Raw genomic sequence first — 18,225 nt, 5'->3', positions numbered from 1 at the left:
CCGGTTTTTCCAGGGTTCTTCCTCCACCATTAATGCTGGCCGCCATGCATAGCCTATCGTGTGCTGAAAAATGGCGTTAAACCCAACAAAAGCAACAACAACAACCATTCAAAAATGTGTACCAAATTTCGTCGAGATATCTTAAATAGTTTTGGAGTCTATCCAGAATAAAAAAGTATAGATACTGTATGATTGATTGGGTGGGTGGATGAACATAAGTAGAAAACATCAAAAAATGACACGGAGAAACTTTGAATAGGCACTTCTGGACCGCTCGTTTAAACGTCAAAGATATAACTATCAAATGACTTTGGTTTTGAAGATAGTATTGGCGTATTTAACACATTTATTTTTTTACCGATTTTCTTGACCGTATGTTAATTTTATTTAATTTTATATTGAATGTCAAGGAAATTATATTTGATCCCTTATGAATAGCAAAATATGGACGATAGTGATTCCTTTATTTTAAAAAAATCAAGGGCCCGGATCCTCTCTCCCCTCCAATTTGTTTTTCAATAATTGGTTCCTCTATTTAAAAAAAGTTAAAAGGCACAGACTCTCTCCCCCCCCCCATCCGTTCAATATTGGGTTCGTTATGTACGATATGTTGTCACACACAAGCCCTGGGTTTTACTGAATTCTTCCTCCAACAAACATATTGGCCGTCATGTATATCCTATCACGGCCTGCAAAATGGCGTTAAATCCACTGTTTGATCGACGTCATTATTGTACTTAACCCGTTAGAAGGCATCATGTTATCATGTTTAAATAGAATACAGGGTATTATCACTAAAGTTCCTCTTTTTATTGGTCACTATAATCATCAAATAGTGCTACAGAGTTGGTTTTCGAGAAACTACTTGATTTGACACATTTATTTTCACGATTTTCTTAACTATATATTTAATTAGTTTTTTGTATATTTAACTTCTACGAAACTTAAGTTTATCACTTTTCAATATCAAGATCAACACATTAGCGCCAATGTGATTTCTCTCTTAAAAATATTATAAGGCTTTCCCCCTCCTCTTACTCCACAGTTCCATATTTGTCAGAATAACATTAATTTGCTATTCTTCAAATTATCGCACCTAAAATAGTTTATTACAGTGTTAGTCACCCATCCTACACAGACACACACACACACACACACACACACACACACGCGCGCGCGCGCATCACACACATACACACTCATGGTAAAGGGGTATTCCTGAGTCACCAACATGATCTGTTGGAAAGCAGACAGCAAATAAATTTTACTAAAAGGATGAAGAGGAAGAAAATATAGATTTGGCACGTTCAAATCTAGCTGAGTATATCTCGTTTTGTTACATCTGAAATGATTCAAGAATATACTAAACAAAATATCTTCGATCGGTATGCCAATGAGAAAATAACCCTTGCCATTTTCCCACGTATCTGAAATATCAATAAATTGTTCTGTCGAGATACCGATCTAAGATATTTTGTCTAGAACATTGTCAAATCGTATTAGTTTAGAAAAGAAGGAGATTTGATATATTTCAGTAGAATAGACCCTACTAAAACTACACTTTATTCCTGACAACCACATTTGGAAATATTCTTTTCAACATTCCCGAATGTGACTAGAAATAGGTTAAACTTATAAAATTCCGCTTCCTTTTTCTTCAATATACTGGAGAGAATAATTTTCAAGTTGTAAAAGATAAGCAAATTTATTATATAAAATGACATTGAATTTGAATTTCATATATATAATATAAGTTGATATTGAAAAGACTAGACCCCATAAATCAGGCTAACATGTACGTATTATTGATTAAAACACGATATTCTGATTAAGCAACGGTTCCGAACATTTCACTCTTTTGGAATCTCCAAAATCGATCAAATAAAAGAATTGTTCAGATACAAGAATAATCTGAATCTGTATCAAAATTGCAGAAGATTAATTGGTGGTGGTGGTGGTGGTGACTACTTTTTAGGAAAATTTTTGTTCCGTACCGTTATGCATAAACCACTTGAGATAGACCAGTTAAACGCAATAAGCATGCTGTTATGCATTTCTATCAGGTACACACTATAATAAAACATTTTGAAACTTTATTTGGTTTAGAACTTTCTGGACTGAGGCTTGTGTGGGTTGAGGGAATATGTACGTTATCTTTGCAACGTTCAATTATAGATGCCTAGAACGGTTGAAACATTGTGCTTAGGAAAAGAACACGTATACGGACAGACAGGCTTAAACAAGAACGAAGAGATAGCTGTAATCCCCTTATTGCATTCAAGGGGTGACGGGTGGGGGATAAAAGTTGAAAGAAAGAAGATAAAGATAAAAGAGCATAGTTTGTAAAGTTAACTAATTTAACACGTAATAAACATATTAGTGTTCAAGATATTTCACAATCATTCACAAGTATGACACATTGTATGTCTCTTTCGACTACTACTAACTGTTATATAAGTAAATAGGTCCGGAGGCATCTTTCTCATTCTAAATAAACATTGAATGAGACCAAATTAAGATTATTGAATATGAAAATTGTATTTGAAATGAAAGAATATATATATATATATATATATATATATATATATATATATATATATATATATATATATATATATATATATATATATATTGACATCGAATTGAAAGTGTCAATCGCTCTGTCAAAGAAATAACTGCGTTCTGCAAGTAGTCTTTTGCAACCTAACATAAGATGTTTCGCTCTGTCGTCAACCTCTTTTCCACAGAGTTTGCATATTACTTATTTAACAAAAGGCAGGACACGTAGTTCCACTTTTTCAGACAGAGACCATAACATCAACGGAACGTTACGTAGCTTAAGGAACTCTTTCCATACCGTATTTTTTAAAAAGTTTTTCTATCAATGTCAGGTAAAAGTCCTGTTTGATTTGAAAGATTTTGTCAGATTCAGATATAAATGTATAGTGAAGATATTTTTCGAGATTCAAGAACGCTCGCTCGCTCGAGGTTTTCCTGCGTACCACTGACATAATTGGAGTGTATGTATGTATGTATGTATGTATGTATGTATGTATGTATGTATTTGTAGCTGTGTTTTATGAATCTGTGCAACTTAATGATACAAAACAATTAACAATGTGTGTATATATATATATATATATATATATATATATATATATATATATATATATATATATATATATTCACGAGTTTGATATTTGCATGGAAAGTGAAGAAGTGACCACATTTTGAACATGCATTGGACATACTTTGAAACTTTATATTAAAAAGACACAATTACATGCATGACACATGGCAGGGCACTTGGAAAAATACGATTCCTCCAATTGATAGAAAAACAAACAAACGAACGAACGTGATTTCTCAGATTCAGCTGTTTTATTGTTCTTGTTTCACTCTCTAAACGTCAATTTTTTTTCGAAATGGCAAGCGTACCATGGTTGTAACAAACTCCCACCAATCATATAAAATACATGAGGGAATGTCCTATTCCATAATTAGAGGTTCGCTTGTTTTTTCTTTCAATCCACTTAACCTCGAACATTCTCTCTTTCTTCGTCTCTTGATGGAATCACCTCCGACTGTAATGAAAATATATTTGTTATAAAAAGTAAATCTGTTTACTTCGTAGTGTAATCCAAAACAGAAAACGACTTTCATTGTTCAACTGAAAAGAAATAGGCCTAACTCTGCCGAAAAGACGTAGTCCTGATTCTACCAAAAAGATATATACAATATTCTACCGAAAAGACGTAGTCCTGGTTCTACCAAAAAGATATATACAATATTCTACCGAAGAGACGTAGTCCTGGTTCTACCAAAATAGATATAGACAATATTTTACCGAAGAGACGTAGTCCTGGTTCTACCAAAATAGATATAGACAATATTTTACCGAAAAGACGCAGTCCTGGTTCTACCAAAAAAGATATAGACAATATTCTACCGAAAAGATGTAATCGTGGTTCTACCAAAAAAAGATATAGACAATATTCTACCGAAAAGACGCAGTCCTGGTTCTACCAAAAAAGATATAGACAATATTTTACCGAAGAGACGTAGTCCTGGTTCTACCAAAATAGATATAGACAATATTTTACCGAAAAGACGCAGTCCTGGTTCTACCAAAAAAGATATAGACAATATTCTACCGAAAAGATGTAATCGTGGTTCTACCAAAAAAAGATGTATACAATATTCTACCGAAAAGACGTAGTCCTGGTTCTACCAAAAAGATATATACAATATTCTACCGAAAAGACGTAGTCCTGGTTCTACCAAAAAGATATATACAATATTCTACCGAAGAGACGTAGTCCTGGTTCTACCAAAATAGATATAGACAATATTTTACCGAAAAGACGCAGTCCTGGTTCTACCAAAAAAGATATAGACAATATTCTACCGAAAAGATGTAATCGTGGTTCTACCAAAAAAAGATATAGACAATATTCTACCGAAAAGACGCAGTCCTGGTTCTACCAAAAAAGATATAGACAATATTCTACCGAAAAGATGTAATCGTGGTTCTACCAAAAAAAGATATAGACAATATTTTACCGAAAAGACGTAGTCCTGGTTCTACCAAAAAAGATACAGACAGTATTTTACCAAAAAGACGTAGTCCTGGTTCTACCAAAAAAGATATAGACAAATACTGTAATGAAAACATATAGGCCTCATTCTACCAAAAAGTTATAGACTCTACTTCTAAAAAACGATGTAGACCCTCTTTTACCGAAATGAAATAGGCCTTATTTAAATTCTGAAATCATTCAAATGTATAATCTGAGTAAGAAAGAGGAACTTATTATATGTTTCATCAACATACACGGAGGAACGGGGATGGGGGCTGACTTCAAGATGTTTACTTTTTGCTTTATATAATGTTTCATTCGCTTTCTGTTTGTGCAGCGCGTCAATCACTACAATCAGGGAATTTTAACACTGGTAAATAACGGGAGATTTTAAATTGGGCCTTTCCGTTTGAACATCCCTCTATCGTCTGTCCGCACAATAACCCTAAAAGTCATTATTGAACTTTGAAAAAAAATATTTTTGGCAGCTGGATGCTGACAAAGTTGGAATTTGATTTGTCAGTTTATTACGTCATCATTTAGCGGCGGCATAGTTCCCGATTATCTAAGCAACAAACGTTCATGTCCGTGCAATAAGTCCTCGCATTATTATTACCATTCAACCAAATTGGGCACACGGCATGGTGTTAATAAGACAGTAGCTATATTTGATTGACATCGCGTTACGTCATCTCTATATTTGTCCGACCGACCCACTTTTGTTTCTTCACAAAAAACAGTTTTATCAACCAAATATTTTACCCGCTGGAAATTGATAAGGTCTCAGATGTGTTTCATTTAGCTGAGTTATAGCCCTGCAATTCGAAAAAAAACCCCACACTTTCATTTCCGCACAATTACCCCCGTATATATAATAAATTTTCAGTCGTATTTTATTGACAGCTTGTTATTAATAAGACCTTGGTTGAGTTCAATTATCAACATTCAACGTTATCATTAAATAGAGTTATGGTTCCTGGTTTTAAGAGCTACCCGCTCTCGTGAACTCCCTTATTAATGGATTGTAAACGAAGTTGGCTGCGTCATGCTGATCAGATTTAGGCTGAGTTTGACTGTCTTTGTTTCCAGGTTAGATTTCCAGCGTGAAACATCAACTTTTAGCAGAGTAATGTCTGCGTGTCCGACTCACCAACTGCACCTTCCGCACAAGAACTTTAGTTCTTACTGATTTCAACCAGATTTGGCCTCCTCGATATAGCAATAAATCAGCTCTGCTATAACATTTCAAAATTACATTTTTGCTGGAGATTTGAATATAGATCCATAAATTCATATTTAATTTTGCTTAGAAAGAGCCCAGCTATCAAAAGCTTTAGAGGAGTCATAATAAAAATGTAATAATAATAATGTTATTATTATTATTATTACTATTATTATTAAAAATGTTTATTTAATGAGAATAATACATTTTGTGATCAAACAACCAAAAGTGTCACCATGTCCTCAATGCGTTAGCAGGTTATATTATAAAAAACAAGAACTGTATTCACTCTCAGTTAAGCTTGCACCCGCACATATTTATAATAGATTAATACATGTAACAATGATGTTGTCAACAGTTGTACACAGACACACACACACACACACACACACACACACACACACACACACCCCTCAACATGTTACATGTTAGAAGTCAAACAGACATACGTGAAATAAAAGACAGATTATGTCTGGAATCAATGACAAAATTATGCACTGGAAAGCATTAATATATCATTCCAGTAGGTCAATAGAACATTTATTTTGGGGAGTTTTAAATGAAGCAGGGCAAAATTAAGTCCTTATCGGCATGGGTAGGGAATTCCTAAGAATGTAGCAAAATAGCATTGGAAATGCTTGGTTGTCGACCTCAGAATCTGAAGTTTGCTTTAAGTGGTATATTGGTTGTCGACCTCAGAATCTGGAGTTTGCTTCAAGTGGTATATTGGTTGTCGACCTTAGAAACTGGAGTTGCTGTAAGTGGTATATTGGTTGTCGACCTCAGAATCTGGAGTTTGCTTTAAGTGGTATATTGGTTGTCGACCTCGGAATCTGGAGTTTGCTTTAAGTAGTATATTGGTTGCCGACCTCATAATTTGGAGTTTGCTTTAAGTGGCATATTGGTTGTCGACCTCAGAATCTGGAGTTCGTGATACATGGTGTATCTGACACTCTGCTATTTAACTGATGATCTTAGTTATTACTTCTTCCCCTTCCTACATAGTCTGTTGCGATCGATGAGCTTGGCTGATTTAAATGAATCCCGAGTAAAACATCTTTCCGTCCATCTTAATTCCTGTTTATCTCATGAATACAATTATCATGGTAAGCATGTATTATTTCAAATTTGTACTGATGAGCTCTTTTGTTTGAAAACAAATCTTGCGTAAATAATACTATTCTAATTCAGAAAGAAAAACAAATTTGTGATATTATGGAGTTCAGTTAAACATAGGTTGATTTGCATGATCCTTGTTGCCATTTTTCGCTTTATGTGCAATCAATATTTCATTTATTACTGCATTTATTAATACCCGACTGTTTGCTCTCCGATGTGGTCTCGTAATTATTTACTCTAAAATAATTTATAATATCTATAATGGACATACCTCTTTCTCTGTCTGTCTGTCTCTCTTATGCTAGTGTTTAAATCTACATGGTAAGATTGCATACAATCTTCTTGCCACATATTCACATCTGTGTAACGGAGAAGCACAAGTGAACTGAAGAACTGTCGTCCACCATTCTCATGTGTATATTTTAAGAGATTACGGTAATACAAATATCTTTAAGTTATAGTTCAAGTTAAGTAGCTGCATATCTCTTCTAACAAAACAAAAGTGCCACTATCACATCGAACTATGTATGCGTGGCGTGTTCTTCCAATCAAGGTCTACTCCAGAGTTTTGAATTTGTCTACAGGGTTCAAAATTTAAAGAAAATGTATTCCCTGGATTTTCCTCCCGGGTAATCCCTGTTATTAAAAACGAAATATGTATATCAGAGGGGAGGTTTAAAGAATCTACAATTTTGGTAATTGAATCATTAGAATTGCTTTGGGTTTGAGAGTACACAGCTAAGCCTTACTTCTGATATGCATCAAATATGAAAACAAATTGCTGCCCCGTTGATAGATTGCTTTCTTACCTGTATACGAAGGAGGTAGACGCACAACTATTAGACAAACCATTTCATATAAGACTCAGTTGGTGGGGGTGAGACGGGACTTGATATATATTCTTCGATCCAGGATATAATATTTCTACCTCAAGACAATTTATTTTTCAACTTTATGGACGTAATTGATTCCTGTTTCTATAAATCAGAGGAAGAATGTTTTCTGGTGAACTTCACGAATATCAAAGGCTCCCCCATGAAAACTGAATGGTTGGTTCACGAGCAGTATCTATAGTATATAAAACATCTTTTATCTACCCAAGGCACTTAACTGTACCTTTTCAATGCGCGAAATGTTATTATGTGAAAGTCACCATTAGTATTACCTTTAAAATATCAATCGGTGTTCGCGCATATGTGTGTGTGTGTGTGTGTGTGTGTGTGAGAGAGAGAGAGAGAGAGAGAGAGAGAGAGAGAGAGAATATAGAGTGAAGAAATTTACCACTCTTGTTTTCCACCGCAAGGTGCACATGCGTCTTTCCCGAGCACGCATTTTCTTTCAGCCGTGTCGAACACTAGCCCTGCCGGGCACCTGACAATGTTCACAAATTGTCCGTTTTGGCATTCCGCATAGCGGTCACATCTACCGAAGTCGTCTGCATTCGCACCGTCCTCTTTCCCAGTACAATTTGTCATCAGGCCGCCATGCTGTTGGGAAATGAAATCCAGACCTGTGCACATATTGGTTTCAGGAGAGAACAATTGGGTGCGACCTTCCTCATCAGCTGGACATCTTTCTTCTGATATGAAGCGCTCCTTTCTGCAGACTATATAGAAAGGGCTCCAGAGTTTCTGTGGGTGAGGGTTGGTTCCATCTGGTCTTATCTCGCAACTTGGGAAACGTACATAACATGGGGTACAGTGTACACCTGGGCATTGTAAGGAACGGTAGTCGCCTGCAAATAATAATAAATAAATAAATAAATAAATAAATAAATAAACAACGCCATTATTATCACCAACTTCCTTCACTCCTGATTATTATTATTATTATTATTATTATTATTATTATTATTATTATTATTGTCGTTATTATCATTGCCGTTGACAATGCTATCAACACAACCGTGGTTGTACTTATAGCTTCGATGTCTTAATGGTCGTCCTCGCTCTTCTTCTCCCAATGCATCCTCTGTGTCATCACTAGAATCATCGTTGTCGTTCATGTCAATACCGTTAACGCAAACCCAGAACAAAATCGTTGTGATTTGTAAAGTTTTGTACTTGTCACCATCGTCTCTTTTATCATCATTACTGTAATTATCATCTATATGCGTGTGCATGTATATATATATATATATATATATATATATATATATATATATATATATATATATATATATATATATATATATATATATATATAAACATTATATTTAACAAATAAATAAATCCATGTATGTTGCCGAGATTTAGACCTTTTAAGAAATGAGCAAAGAATCATTCATTCAGGAGATCTACGTATTATTTTTTTCAAGCGAGAATTTATTTACATCTCTTAATTGAAATAGAAACACTTTGCCAATTAAGATATATGCAGTTGAATTTTCCAGCAAACTATTTTTGGAAACTATTACGACTCTATGGTCTAAAATAAGCATAATAAACGAGCAAAAACCATCAGTTTTGTAAAATTAAACAAATAATTTATTTCACTAGAATATGCAAGCTAATATTTAAAAAGGAAATGTAGTATTGTGAATTAAATCACGAAACAACCCAAAACGTTTTATCACCAGTCCTAACGAAAAAAGTTAGAATTAATTTCCAGTGGCATTCTAGATAAAATCCAACAATGACGGTGTTGATGTGCCGGTAGTCTCAAGTACACTAATGAACCATCGGTACTATAATTCCAAATTAATTGTTCCTGTTCAAGAATATTATCGAGCATATTCTAGTTCCAGAGAATAATAATTTGAATAAATAATTCTAGCCCAAATCATATAATAAACACAACAATCGGACTGATTCTGCTTTCAGGATACTACAGCACGAATGAACAATTTCTAGATATACTAGATTATAAAGTCCACGACTTGAACTTGATCACAATTAGCATTTTCTAGAAATACTATGTCTTAATGGAATTTTCCATAATAGAACACTGTTACTAAAATTATAATATATAATTTGGTAGACATCAGGTAGACCCAGCATATCAGAGGAATTTCCAGTGTTCTGGACTTAGATTAAGATAAACATGTTGTTTACAAAACCTATATCAATGATGCTGATCAGCATAAAATGAAAATGAAAATTTGAACAAAGTCAGCTATAAAATAAAAGTTTACATAACCGATAATAATGAAGAAAAAAAAACATCAAGCAAACAACACAAAGTAAATATACATAGCAAATCAACAGTCGGTTTGCGTAGGTCTTCATAAATAGCAGTTTAAAACCATTGCCGATTCTACATTGAATATCCGATTGCGAATTAAGTATCGAAGTCTGCTGAGTCATTTTTTTTGTGATTTTGCTTCTAATACGCATGTCTTTCTACAAAAGAGGAAAAGAGGGAAGGAAATGAATGAATAAAGCATACATGTACATGTAACTGTACATAAACCACATAGCATTATGATCATTTTTCAATAGGAGAGTTCAAAAATGAGCCTTCAACTTTTTGCCTGAAGTTGAAAATAAATTGGAAAATCATATAGTACCGAACTTAATAAATAAACCAGTACATAACACAAGCAAACAAGCAATACAAATATCAGATAGATAAGTTACACTTACACCCAGATTTCGTTTCTCTCCGACTCCCACAGTTAACATTATCAAAGCCCTCGCATTTCAAGGTGTCCGTGGAGAATAGCTTTGGGTAGGGACATTCAACGAGATGCTGCTCAAAATACCTCGGAATGTACGTGTATTTCATGCTACAATTATAGTACAACTGGCACTCCGTAGGATGGGGAATTATCGCCGATTTATCTTGACTACATTGCTCTTCAATAGTGAGTGGACCTGCAATAATGATGATGATGATGATGATGATAATAATAATAATAATAATAATAATAATAAGGGTCTCCAAATAGAAGTGTACATAAGGCGTGAACACTATTTTAAAAACATTAGTTATTTCGGTCAAATGGAGTTTTCTTGCCTGGCATCAAGAATAGCCTTTTTGAATTATTACGTTGTAAGTTGAACAAATATGGAAATCGTATAAACTACATTGATATGCATATAATGCAAATGCAAATAAAACGTTTCGTTGACTGTTGATATTTTCACAGAAATCCACAACAAAATCCTCAGTTACCAGCAACTGAAAATCAGCAATATTTTAAAAGAACTCGAACGTGTGGAAAGCTTGGATGTGAATACACAATATGATATTAATGGTAACACTGTTTTCATTCTTTTATATTTGTTTGCACCTAAAATCCATAAGCTGATAATTCAGACAGTCCATTAAGATATATGTACATACGAACATGTACGAAGAGATTTCCAAACCTGCCACTAAGTTTAATATCGAGTTATAGACAATTCAATGTTCTTTAAAACGATCTGCAGCTGCACGTGCAGCAGGCGTAACAGCTGCAGTTCTATGCATGTGATGCAATATAGATAAATAATTGCAGTTTCATTAGCTGGTAAATGTAACGAAGATTTATATTGGTCGTAATGAAACCATTTCATCAGGTCGAACTGCCTTTGTTCCTGTAAAAACTCTAAGGAGAACTACTTTATACTATTCTGTCAATAGAGTCACGTACAAAGTAATCAATGTAAACTTTCGAGGAGAACGATTACACACTGCATACCTTCAAATCTAGATAAAATAGTAGTGTTTTTCTTCTTCTGAAACTTGAATAACTTGATCTTGACCGAATCAAATAGTAATACCTTTTTATTTACTATATTTGATAAAAATCTAGATAAAGTTGTTACATGCACGCTAGGTCAAGGACTGTTGTGTCCCTGGTATTCTGCAGGCCATTATTCCGTTAAAAATGGCGGAATTCTGAAATTCTTTGCCAAATTTGCTATATAAAATAAATTTCATTCATGAAGACACAGAACGCATTGACAAATGAATATAAAACGTGCCTTTATAAGTGAACTCTGTTTCACAAGTCGAGTTAACAAGCATTTCGAATGAAGCAGCTAAAGTTTGTAGTTACTTGCCAGTTCAATAACAGAATGATCAGGAACCAATGTTATGTAACTCTCTCAAATAAAACAGATGACCAGAAATCAAAACGATTCCAAATAGTAAGATTTCTTACGTAGAACCCTTTCTCACATCTCGGATACTCAAAATATACTTGGAGGTAAGCATATTTGCTAGGTCCGAGGTCTAGATACAACATTCTTTCTGACTTTAGAAATTTCTAGAAACAAATCAGGTTTGCAGTTTGATGGCAATTTCCACTAAATTGTGTTGAAGTGAACGACTTTATTTTGATTTTGAATTCCTATGCCCTTCCTTACTGAACGAGCTTTTAAAACTTTGAAATGTTATGAGAGAGTGAGAGAGAGAGAGAGAGAGAGAGAGAGAGAGAGAAACCTTGCCCGTCCAGCCGAACATTAAATTATATGCAAATTTTATATACTGGATATATAATTCCATCACTCATGAGAAAATACGTTGGAGTAACAGTTAATATATTCTTTTTCTGTATGTGACATTTTGCTTACAATTAAAATGACGTATAATTTAATACAACGCAAATTAAGCTCACTCGAATTCTAAATTAACGATGTTTTTTTAAAAAAAATAGAATTGCTTAAATTAATTACAATATATTCGATGGAAATTTCCCTTCTTACGAGTAAATCGTACTTTCATAGTTGTTCTCAGCCGGTGTAAATGAACATTGGTAAGAATCTTCTTGTGTTCGGAGCGCCGTCTATATTATATAATTTCTAAACACTTTCGAATGAAAACATGAACCATTGCTACAATAAGCTCCACATTAATCTTGAGAAAAATGATACTCACTTTGTCTGGTCATTATAACTCGCATGTGTAGATGGCAGTCATCAAATCTACTGTTGATGGGAACACAGACATGAGCAGATGTGCTGAAAACGGACCCTTGGGGGCAATTTGACATCTCCACGGGTTGGCCGAGGACACATATATACCTTCCGGTACAGTCAGCTTTCCGGATGATTTCATGCCTTCCAAACTTCTTGCACTTCGGAGCAGTCTGGGAAATGGACGTTGCCAGTACGCAGGCAAGAATCACGCAAATTGTTGAACATCTAGCTGCCATTACGAAAAAGGAATGGAAGCAAAATATCTGAACTTTTCTATCTTGAATTAAGTTCTGTACCTTTATGTACTCCAACCACAAAGTCTACACTTTAAATCTTTAATCGAAATTGAAGTAAGAGTTAAAAACAAACTCCTTCTTGTCTCAAACGTGCTTTAAATTAGATTGCCTAGAGTTGGGTGAGCGTAGAATATATAGCAGATATGTTCCGGGTGGGTGTTGTCGCACAATGACAAAAAAATGACGTAAGAGATTCCATGTTATTAGAAAGCCTAAAAGTGTCAGGCATTAATCACGCAAGTTGTGCACCAAGTTGCCATTGTGAAGTCAATAAAAAAAATCTCCGCAAAATTATTGTTAGTTGTTACGTGTAAACAATACATCTATATCTTACAGTCAAAACCCCCCATCGAGTGACGTCTAGTCATTCACAAATCAAAATAAAGTGTTTTGGTCTTGTACCAGAATACTTGACTAAGCAGCTCGAAGGTATACGAGGAGCAGGGGAGTTTGGGGTTAAGTGGATTTACATTATTTATGGGTTTTAATTCATTAGCTGACTATATCCCATTCAAAACGTTTTTAGCGATAACATAATGCAGGAAGATAATAGCATGGGCCTTATTCTTTTCAATGACAAAGTGATCGTCACGTTTTAGGCCCAGTGGAATATCAAAGAAATGCCAGCCAAGAATGTGTGTAAGAAACAAGTTATTCATGGTGACAACCTATAATTAACACGTGCTTTGTGAAACAAACTACATTGGTCTCATATAAGATTCCTTTAATTTAAATATAGCTTTATGTCATTCAAACAACATGGAGTAAATCGTTTGCAAACTTTATACGGACAGTGATTGTCGCAAGGCATCTGCGGATTTCTTACAGATCCTTGCGACGAGTCTTGGTAGTATGTTTCTTTCCCAGGAATTGTCAGTCACTTTGCCACACTGAATAACCGAGTGTATCTATATTTTATGGTATTTTTTAAAAGTCACTTTGCCACATTCCATAACCGAGTGTAACTGTATTTGACGGAATTGTTTAAACCTGTATAATATAAGTATCATGAATAAGATCAACGAAACGCTTTAAAACATATTTATGTTGCCAGTCTAAAATCTCACTCGCTTAGTGCTGAAACAAAACCGGTGCCACAATTTCAATACTAAAGCAAATGGTTTTGATCTTAAGTTATATTTTCCAGTGAAGGATTGCCAGAGTTGTAGAATAACTCGTGCTTCATGGATCTGCCCTTCCGTCAGGTGGCCCAGCGTCATGATGGCCTCTGGCAGAGTCGAAGAGGGTAATGAGGCTATCTGCCAGATGGCAGATGGGCAACGGGTTTTTAGGTACTATTATGATCAAAGAGCTGCAATCGGCAGCCATAATGGTAGGCGTGATTTAAGGACAGACCCAAAGTTTGCCACCCACAGATACATGACATCGCTCCCGTTATAATGTTGAATCGTGGTCGAGGTGGAATTATTTCCGTCTGGATATATTTAAGGAAATTTTGAACGAGCTGATACATATCAGGAAACAGCAACACCGCATCAAAGTTGGTATTATGAAATTCTGATTTAGCTGTCAAGTTTTGTGCCAATGTCATCGCTCGTGGAAGGACCACGTCTTAATTTCTCTGTTGTAAACCAGATATTCTTGGTGGGTCCGATAACTATACAACATCGTTTTGCGTATGGTACGGATTATTAGAGTGGTGAATTAAAGTAAACACGAATTTGGCGGTTGTTTTCACAGAAATTAACATGGGTTAAATTCAAGAAAGTACTATTTTATATGTTTTGTTTTGATTTGAATTGCCAGGAACGTATTGCTAAATAATTTCACCTGTCGGCAGTTGCAATACTGATACTCGTTTCTGCTGTACTCATATGAAGTCATATTGCAAAAATGCAGTCAAAACGATTATGATGGAAACCTAAACCAAAAATCAACAAAATTCTTTCTCCTCACCCCACCATATGTAAAGGGACTTTTTTTAAAATACCTTTTCATTAAGGAGCATATCAGAACGTATACACGTCAATTAATTATAACAGCTAGTAGTACCTTGATTAGAGTATAGTAACTGCCGATAGGTAAAATATTTAACACAATCCCACGTCATACTTTTTAAAATAGTGTAACCAGAACAAACAAACATTTTTTTCTACTAGTTTCTAAAACATTACTAAACACCGACAAAGATTTTATTATTCTGCAGTTATTTAGAAACGTGACCTTAATATTCTGATAGAATAGGCCTGGCATAATCACCAGTAAGTGATACAGTAACTTTCGACGAGAATGGTTCTTAATTCTACATAATAAGATCAGACTTGGGCTTGTTTTACCAAACCATCTTATGTTTCTTTTAATACAATAACGTGACCTTGATATCTTAGAAATAAGATCATTTTGGAACAATTCAGTCTTTATTTTTGGTGCTTTTTTCCATGTAGCAATCATTAATGACGTTCCCTTCACAATATTTGTACATAGGAAGAGATAAGTACGATGGCCGATAGCGGCCAAGGATTTCTTATCAGTCTAATCAGAGTTAGATTTCTGAACGCCGTGTGCCATATTGAGGTTTGGAAGTACTCGTATGAGACTGAGACGACTTTTTCTTTACCAAAATAATTGACGCGAGGAAGACTTATTGGCACAGAAACTATGTGAGTCAAGGAAAAATCATCAGCTGTGCTAGCAGCATCTTCCAAAGTTTCAACCTTTTTCTCATCAATATAGACCTTGACAGCACTTTGCATGCGATGTCGTTACTATGGTAATTAAAACAGCCGCAACCAGTATATTTCACATTTCTACTAGACTTTGTCTTAACATGGCCTACACACTCAAGTAGGTAGCATTTCACTGCAATTTCTCCTCAGTTGAACGTTTTCATCACTAGATATGACTTTAATAGTAGACCCGCAACTCTGTCAAAAGCCATCACTCCAAAGATCTTGAAAGTTGTTGTCATAATGAAGTAAATTGGATTGGTTTATTGGATGGATACTTGAATGTGTGAATAGTCGATTTTATAGTAGTGTAAACAAAAGTGGTTGATCTATCAACCTCTTCAGCAGAATACAAATTCTGTAATCCAACTTTGCCGCCATCCACTCCTAAGCCAGTTTCCATACTTTACAAACTCTAGAATTCTTTTCAGTCAGTCATTGTGGTATTTCAACTTGTTTTAAATAATTGTACTATACATTATTTTACGTCTGATAATATTAACTCCATGGATAAATGGAATCATTTCCGATAAACGTTAAATACTTTTTAATAGCAGACAAAAGTGACCGTCGGGCGTGACCACAACGTACAGTGCAAGACAAATATTTATATTTAGTCCAAACATCCATTTTGCTCCACAGAAGAGTTAATTTAAGTTATCAAAATGTCAATTTGATTGGCGATAAATTCTAGACGAGAAATGGAATAACAAACGTCACAATGCTGATATACCAACAGATCAGTTCTCTTTTCCTCTAATAATGTTGACATTTTAATTTTTTTAAATCCTGTAGTAATAAAAAATTAGAAATTTTAACAGACTATACACTATCTAAACAACGCTTACTCTTTCCATTTATTCTTTTTCATCAGAGTTTGAAATTGATGCCAATAGCAAATGAAGAAATGTATCCAATATTTTTCTTCCTTCTCTTCTTCCAACTGTTATTTCACTTCTTTTCCACCTAAAGCCAACGTATGGGCGATTGTTCCGTATGTATGTATGTATGTATGTTTGGTGGAAAGTCATACACACAAAGAATAGTAATGCAAACGCAAGATCCAATCGCTCTTGCAAACTGTTCTTTGTACGCTCACGAGCGTACACAGAGTATGTTACGGTGCAATAAAATGACACTGTGAACAACAATGCTTTTATATTTGTGAACATATTATTTAATTAAAAAGTTGCATCTTAAATTACAATCTTGTTGCCGTGCCAAACATTCAAATGCATTTTGCCGTCAAAGGGAAATATAAATTACCGTTCAATAATTAATAAAGGCATTCTTAATGACGTAATCATAACCAAACGATTTAGAATGACGTTCGGAGGTTATACCAGTTTTACATTGAAGATTTTTCTGCCTTTTCTTTCCTTTTTGTCGCATGCAGGAAATGCGAGTTTGTCGTCTTTCTTAAGTATATCTTTAATTCTTTTATTCACCTTTCGATCAAATCTGTCAAACAAGGCTTAAGTAATAATTATAAATAAATATAAAAATAATCAATTAAAAAGAAACACAACAACAAGAGAAATGCATCTATGTTGGAGCACTTTAATTTTTGTCAGAAGTCGAGTTCATTGTTGCATTTATTATTTTCACGATGCATATTAATAATTTTATTTTGTCACAGAAGGTTAAACAAAGATTAAAATGAATTGTTTTAATAACTCAAAAAAATTTCATGCTCAGTATTCTGAAATACATGTAAGAATGGTACATATCTATCATAGTTGTGATAGAAAGTAATTATATAATAATGACCCCAAATATGTATGTAATGAATACTGGCAGGCAATAATTGTTAAAAAAAATAAAGACGATTATCCACAGCATTCACGCAAACCGCTTCATTGACAGTGTACAATGATTGTTGCTAACAAATACTTAAAAACCTTTTTTCCAGTTTTTGAAGCAGCGCGTTGCATAAAATGAACTTGTGCTGTTATTGCGTCTAACATCTTCTATATCCTCTAAAATTCCACCGTTTCAACCTGATTATTATTGAGAACACAATTACTGATTTTTTTCAACACTATTTTATTGTAAAGTTCCGCATTTAAATCAGAATAGGGGACAATCACACTGCTTCTATTTACACTTCCGTTGGGAAGGCATGAAAGCCTGGCTTTACTGAAAACATGACCCGGTGGACAAATTGTTTAATACAATTATTCATGTTTGCAGAGGTGAATATGCATAGTTTATTAACCTAGTATTGACACTTATTGGACTAGATGACACAGAATGCCCGAAGCTTCAACGAGGGCAAGTCAAGAACAGTAGCAATGTGGGGCGATATGGGGTCAAACGCGAAGTAACATGAAGTCCTAGGTTTGACACGTGTGAAGTCAAAGAGGGAATTAAACATTGTGGGGAGATATGGGGTAAGACGCGAAGTGACCTTATGTCGTAGGTTTGACACGTATGGAGCCAAAGAATGAATTCAGCATTGTGGGGTGATGTGGG

General features: G+C 34.6%; 1 protein-coding gene across 1 annotated transcript; it reads right to left on the bottom strand.

Annotated features, from left to right (window-relative positions):
• Positions 1-3,362: 3,362 nt before the first annotated feature.
• LOC149787917 (uncharacterized) lies at positions 3,363-13,350 on the bottom strand. The gene is made up of 4 exons (XM_089974165.1): positions 12,727-13,350; positions 10,506-10,736; positions 8,203-8,656; positions 3,363-3,584 (listed from the first exon to the last, which is right to left on the bottom strand). Exons 1-4 carry the CDS (start codon positions 13,001-13,003, stop codon positions 3,575-3,577), a joined length of 972 nt encoding a protein of 323 aa, XP_089830291.1. The 5' UTR covers positions 13,004-13,350; the 3' UTR covers positions 3,363-3,574.
• Between the last annotated feature and the right edge of the window lie 4,875 nt (positions 13,351-18,225).

Source organism: Sinohyriopsis cumingii, chromosome 11 (assembly GCF_028554795.1).
Source record: "Sinohyriopsis cumingii isolate HCF-2022 chromosome 11, ASM2855479v2, whole genome shotgun sequence".
Classification (NCBI taxonomy): Eukaryota; Metazoa; Mollusca; class Bivalvia; order Unionida; family Unionidae; genus Sinohyriopsis; species Sinohyriopsis cumingii.
This window is presented reverse-complemented; position numbering and strand designations above follow the sequence as displayed.

Excerpts from the sequence above, each read along its gene's own strand:
- LOC149787917 (XM_089974165.1), bottom strand. The coding sequence starts at position 13,003 with ATGGCAGCTAGATGTTCAACAATTTGCGTGATTCTTGCCTGCGTACTG. Across the intron at positions 10,737-12,726 it reads AGTTATAATGACCAGACAAA|GTCCACTCACTATTGAAGAG; the intron begins GTGAGTATCATT and ends TCATTATTGCAG. Across the intron at positions 8,657-10,505 it reads GAGAGAAACGAAATCTGGGT|GCGACTACCGTTCCTTACAA; the intron begins GTAAGTGTAACT and ends TATTATTTGCAG.